This window comes from Arachis stenosperma, chromosome 5 (assembly GCF_014773155.1).
Source record: "Arachis stenosperma cultivar V10309 chromosome 5, arast.V10309.gnm1.PFL2, whole genome shotgun sequence".
Classification (NCBI taxonomy): Eukaryota; Viridiplantae; Streptophyta; class Magnoliopsida; order Fabales; family Fabaceae; genus Arachis; species Arachis stenosperma.
The window spans coordinates 139750519-139756621 of record NC_080381.1 but is presented as its reverse complement, the minus strand read 5'-3'; the positions used below and the strand labels follow the sequence as shown (position 1 = coordinate 139756621).

Genomic DNA, 6103 nt, shown 5'->3' with positions numbered 1-6103 from the left:
AACGCATGCAAACCATAACTCTCTTTTGTTATTACTCAACTCTGTCAGCCTTTATACACTTCCACTTGCCCAATGTGGTGATGTGGATATTCTTGGGACTTGGGGTTTAAAAAACAACATATATATTATTAATTGGGGGAGAAAAAAAACCCATAACACACACGCACTATTTCAAAAGGAACTAAGCTCAAGACCAAGAAAAAGAAAGAAAAGGAACTAAATAAGCTATGTCATGGTGAGTTACTTGACTTGTTTGTTAGTTAAAAATCCAGGTGAAATGTCTAGTTTAATTTGTATCTATTATATTTTTCTACTTTAGATATATGCCCAACATGTACTTATTTACTTTGGTTGGTTGGTTTTGTTTTGCACACTTTTGATGTTACTGTTAATGAATTTCAATTCCATATATATAGCATAAAATTGTTTAATCTATTTACTTAAAATAATAAATATTTATTATTTTAATTAATTTCATATTATAATTTTATATGGATTAAATTAATAAAAGAGTATTATTAATTTATTATACAAAACAAAAATTAAACTGCATTATTTGCTTAGAGAAAATATCTAAGGAAATATTCAACGAGTTGAAATGTTTAAACCTAGGTAAATCTTGAAATGAAATTAAATTTTGTGTTCAATAACTGTAAATCTTTTTTCTAAATATATAAACATTAAATTATACTTTGACTAATAATATGTAAATCAAGTATCTAATTTAAAGCTTAACTATGAATGCCGATAATATATCAAAATTAAATTTTAAAAAGATATTCTATATATTATTATTTCCTATAATGCAACAGAAAATAATTTTAAAAACAAGACAATCAATAAATCAATAAAATAATATTTTAATCAACTTTAAATTTGTTATTTTATTATCTGTAAATATCTTATATAAATTTAAAGATAAATAAGATATTATTTTATTTTTATCTCTAACTATTATCATTAGAGGAGAGATTTGATCCTGATGGCTGATTGGACAAACTAATATATCTTTTTTTTTAAATAAATATAATATATCAAGGAATAAGGAATAATCAATGTTTCTTAATACTTATCTTTTTGATAGTCGCAGTCGGTGACCGAAAAAGTGTCAAAAACCTTTTTGGCTTTTTAGTACTCAAAACAGCGACACCACTTCAGTCGCAAGCTCTTTTTCCAGAATGAATCCCTTCTATTCTGGTTTTACTCCTCAGTATCCTTATTCTCCTCTAAACAACTATGCATGGAACATTCATCGACAACCCACGGTGAGTGTTTTTCTCTTTCTTTAATGTTTGTTAAGTAATGTCGAATTAGTTTCTCTTTCTCTTTTTATATAATTTTTGCCCGAAGTGAATTTTGGGTGGCGGTCGAGTATGAATTAGGTTTCAAGGTATATGAATTTCTTAGTTGATTTGAGATTATTTCTTAATGTATTATTTCTGTTGTTCTTTCATTAGATTTAGCATTGTACTTTACTTTATGAGTGCAATTAATGAATGTTAACAGTTAGCTTATTCTTTTTGGTGTGTGAGTTAGTAACCTAGGCATATGTATTCTGAGTTTAGAGATCATGATATAAATTATTAAACATTGATGATTTGTTTATAAAATGGTAATAAAATATAGTAATTTAGATACGCTGTGGCCCTTCACAACCACATTACTAAACAGTAGAATTATGATAGCAATTGTGTTGTGCATGCTGAGTTTGGTTGATACTTAATGAAAGTTTGAATGCTGTGTTTTAAGTTAGATGCATGTTCTGTTGTTATACTGGTCGTTTTTGTTTGGTTTTTTAAAATAATTTAGGCCTAATTGGTGTTTTGTTGTTGAATCTGACGCTTTCCCTTGAATATTTCACTAGAATGTTGCCATTGTATCAATGTAGCATCATGTTTGAAATTTTGTTTGCAGATTGAGAGATATCGAAATCAAATTAACTATGGCCGGCAAAATATGCTTCATGGAGGTTTAAATCACAGCCATTTTAATTTCGGTGATCCAACCCCTCCGTATGGTTTGGGTTTTCCAAATGATGGTGTTCCTGCTGCTAACTTCTTACTGCACCAAACTATTAGACAAAGTAATCCTTTTGTGCCCCCAAGCTTCCAAGATGATGACGTCAGAGCTGCTAGCTTCTTACAGCACCAAACTGGTAGACCGATTAATCGCTTTGCAACCTCACCAGCACGGCCCACTAATCGTGTTGTTGCAAGCTCACGAGTACGGCCAACTAATCCCATTGTAGCTCCCCGAGCAAGACCATTCTGGTGTAAAATTTGTGGGGTTTGGTTGAGTAGTTCCAAAAACATAGAAGAACATAACAAAGGAAGGAACCATCAGAATATGTTGAGAGGACATAAGCATAAGTTGAAAAGACATGAGAAGTCCGAGGAACTTAGAGGTATAAGAAGACGAGAGAGGGAGCAGGTGCCAAATACCCTTGGGAATACAGTAGATCGGTCTAAGACAGTTCAGAAATCCGAGAGAAGAATTTCTGTTGAAAGGCAGCACAAAGCAAAATTCATGGTGGAGACTTCTATTGTTCCATCTGAAAATGCTGAAGGGGAATGTAAGGATAAATCTGTAACCAGGGTTAATGACTCCAAGAGGAAAATCGGAGGAGCTAATGGAGGCAATGATGAGAACAAGATTAAGAGGATAAGAAGGACGATAGAGGGATCAAAACGTGAAGAGGAATTGAGGGATAACTCTGTTGTTGCAGAGGGCTGTGATTCAAAGCCAAAATCTGAAGGAGAAGTGAGGCACAACTCTGTTGCAGAGGGATGTGATTCAAAGCCAAAACCTGAAGGAGAAGTGAGGCACAACTCTGTTGTAGAGGGTCATGATTCCAAGCTGAAGATTGGGGGAACTAGTGGAGGTAATGGCAAGAAAATTAAGCTGAGAAGAAGGGTCATCAAATCATCAAAATCTTACACCAAAGCTCCATCAAATTGTGCAAATGCAGAGTCTACCCCTCAAGTACCTACAGGGACACCACCAGAGCAGCCTATGCCACTGCAGGTACTCTTACCAGTACCAGCAGTGGGATCAAATTCTGAACCACAAATTCAACCTCTTGTACCAGCTAATTCGGAGGCCAATGTAAATGACAAGAGTCCCATTCTTACGGATGAAACAAATGTTCAATTGCCATCATCAATGTCAATGGAGTTCAATGCTCCTGTAAATTCTAGCGTTAACAATGAAATTTTAGATAGAAGTTGCAAAGTTGAAGAAAAGATGGAAGTACTTGACATCATTCCTCTGTCAATTTATGTGGAGTCTACAGTCCAAGTACCTTCAGCATTACCACCACAGAAGCCTGCACCATTATTGGAACTCTCACCATTACCTCCGGAGGGATTAAATTCTGAACCACTAATTCAACCTTCTGTACAAGTTGAAGCGGAACAGCAAGCATCCGAAGACAATGTACATGATGAGAATCAAAATCCGAAGACAAATGTTTATCTTCCATCATCAATCTCAATGGAATTTGATGCTCCTGCAGATTCTAGTACCAATACTGAAATTTCAAATGAAAATTTCATAGCCAAAGAAAATGTGGAAGTCACCACCAAATTAAACATAGCATCAGTTCAGGTTTGTTTTGTAATATGCAATCCATTTATTAAATGTTAAAAGTTTGATTTTAGTTGTTACCTAAATCTGTGATTAGGTTGCTGGAGTGGAAAAAGATGTGTGGATTTGTCTTCAATCAATTAGTCTATAGATCATGAGATATACATTTTGAAACTGTTCACCTTATTAAATAAATTTTCTGCTATTTTGGATATTTTATTTGCATATTTCTATTATAGTATTTTATGGAAGAAAATTTGTTTGTTACATTTTCTACTTTATTGAATCATTCAACAAGTTATTTCAGGAAAATATTTGTTTTGTATGCGGCGATCGAGGCTTTGAGGAGGCATTGGTTTATTGCTACAAGTGTCAAATATGGGCACGACATAGGTACTTGTTATTTACCTTTTCTGTTTGCTTTGTTTTGATGTAGCTGCAGCAAATTTGCATCATGATAATTGAGTGTAATTGCTGCACACTTCTTTATTACTATATTTAGATATGTTTTCTTAAATGCCTAATGGTCTCAGACTTTTTCAATTTTTCTTTTCAGGTATTGTTTAGACGGACCTGTGATATTCACCAAGCAAGTTATATGGTTTTGTGAGGATTGTAAACCAACGGTAGAAGATACAATCCAAACCAGTATGGAAAAAACCAATTTCACAAAGCAAATCGTGGAGAAAAACGAATTTAAGAAAGGGTGTCAACCTGCTCTGAAAACTGTTAAAAACACTCATGTCGCTGATCTTAATCTCGTAGAATTAAAAGATCATGTTAAAGCACAACCTGTTAATGATCCAATTTGGAGGTAAGAAATTTATTTTTCTAATTTTTTCTATGACTAGTGGATTTTCTAGCTTCTATAGTGATGCATTATCTAAAATTGAAATTTCTGGCTAACAGAGGAAGTCTTTACGTCCACAACAAAAGTATCAATTCCATCATCGCTTCCATCAGTGGACTTTTTGTACATTTGTCCGATCTAGCTTGCTCCCTTGTTAGTGAGGAAACAAGACGCTTTCCAGGGAAGCTATCCCTGGACTTGTTTCAAAGACGTGCAGTGTGGCCAAGTCGATTCTTGAAATATGAGATAGATCAAAACAGCATTGCACTTTATTTATTTCCTGATGAAAGGTGATTTTCCACACAAACCAACATCGTTCTTACTCTGCTTACAACTTATATTCTTATTACCAAATCTTACAACATGCTTCTACAGATGTGAAAGGGACTATGACAAGTTAGTTGATGACGTTATTCACTCTGACCTTGCCATGAGGACTGTGCTTGAACATGTAGAGCTCCTAGTTTTTCCTTCCACCGTGCTTCCGATAGAATACCGGAGTGAGTTTTCTACCTTTTAGCTCAACTATGCGGATCATATACTAGTATTATTTGCAAAACAAAATAAGTTATGTATTAATTTTTAATTAATCATGCAGGATTTAAAGCAAAGTACTACTTGTGGGGAGTCTTCAAAGCAAAGAAAACTTAAATCTAATACAACAAAGTGATGTGGTGTGTATAGAGATCAGGCGTTAAACACTGGTTCATAGAGTAGTTGAGAAAGAGTCCTTCTTCTAACACACTTTAGTTTTTTGGCTTATAAGATAATAAGTTAGAAGTTATAACCATGATCTAATCATGCATGTGATATAATCTGTACAGTTAGTCTTCAAGCTTTTTTAAGAACGTAGCAGGTGTAATATGTATGTTTATTTATTTATTCTGTTTATTTTGATGTTAGAAATCTTGTGAAGTTGGCATTAGTGCTATTAAAATATAAAGTGCATGACTTCGGTGCAATTAAAATAAGGTGACCTTAAAATAATTGTGAAGTGCTAGTTAAAACATATAATTTTTTAATACAGCTAAATATTAGGGGAGGAAAATGATGCTGCACTCTATGCCCTAGAAGGTGACCAAGGAATATTTTCATATCTTATTAACTATTGTTGTTTTGTTTTAACGAATTATTAAAACTGTTCTTAAGTTTGCCAATTTAATGTTAATAATTTCGCATTTAATATAAAGGACTCGTATCTTTTTTGTGGGTTATTATTATTACTATTTTTATTTTTAGTCAATGGTTAATAACTTCTGAATTGAATATGTTGTATACATATCACTATTAAGAATTGAATTCGAAAATGATGTGTTAGTGACTTAACAAAAAAAATAATAAACCGCAATTATTATAGAAAATCTTTTCTTAGTCCAAGTGTTTTGAGTGAAAAAAGAAATGACTGCACGTAGAATCTATAATACTTAAGTAGTGTAGAGAAAAAATAGCGACATTGAAGGGATTTTGTCTCGTATCTTTTCGAAGCATCAAAGGGGAAGAAACGTGAAAGAATTTGATTGTGTTTTGTTCCAAAATTAATTACTAAATATGAGATATATATTGAAAATAATATATAAATATATGATGATTAATTTTATATATGTTATATATAATATTTTTTATATTTATCATAATTTTAATTATGAATTATTTATGCACTAAAAATTT

General features: G+C 32.6%; 1 protein-coding gene across 1 annotated transcript; it reads left to right on the top strand.

The window, feature by feature from the left end:
- Window positions 1-1156: 1156 nt before the first annotated feature.
- LOC130982751 (uncharacterized) lies at window positions 1157-5376 on the top strand. Its single transcript, XM_057906830.1, has 7 exons — window positions 1157-1265; window positions 1915-3606; window positions 3893-3978; window positions 4142-4399; window positions 4495-4725; window positions 4811-4935; window positions 5034-5376. The coding sequence occupies exons 1-7, from the start codon at window positions 1179-1181 to the stop codon at window positions 5084-5086; spliced, it is 2532 nt and encodes an 843-aa protein (XP_057762813.1). The 5' UTR covers window positions 1157-1178; the 3' UTR covers window positions 5087-5376.
- Window positions 5377-6103: the final 727 nt, after the last annotated feature.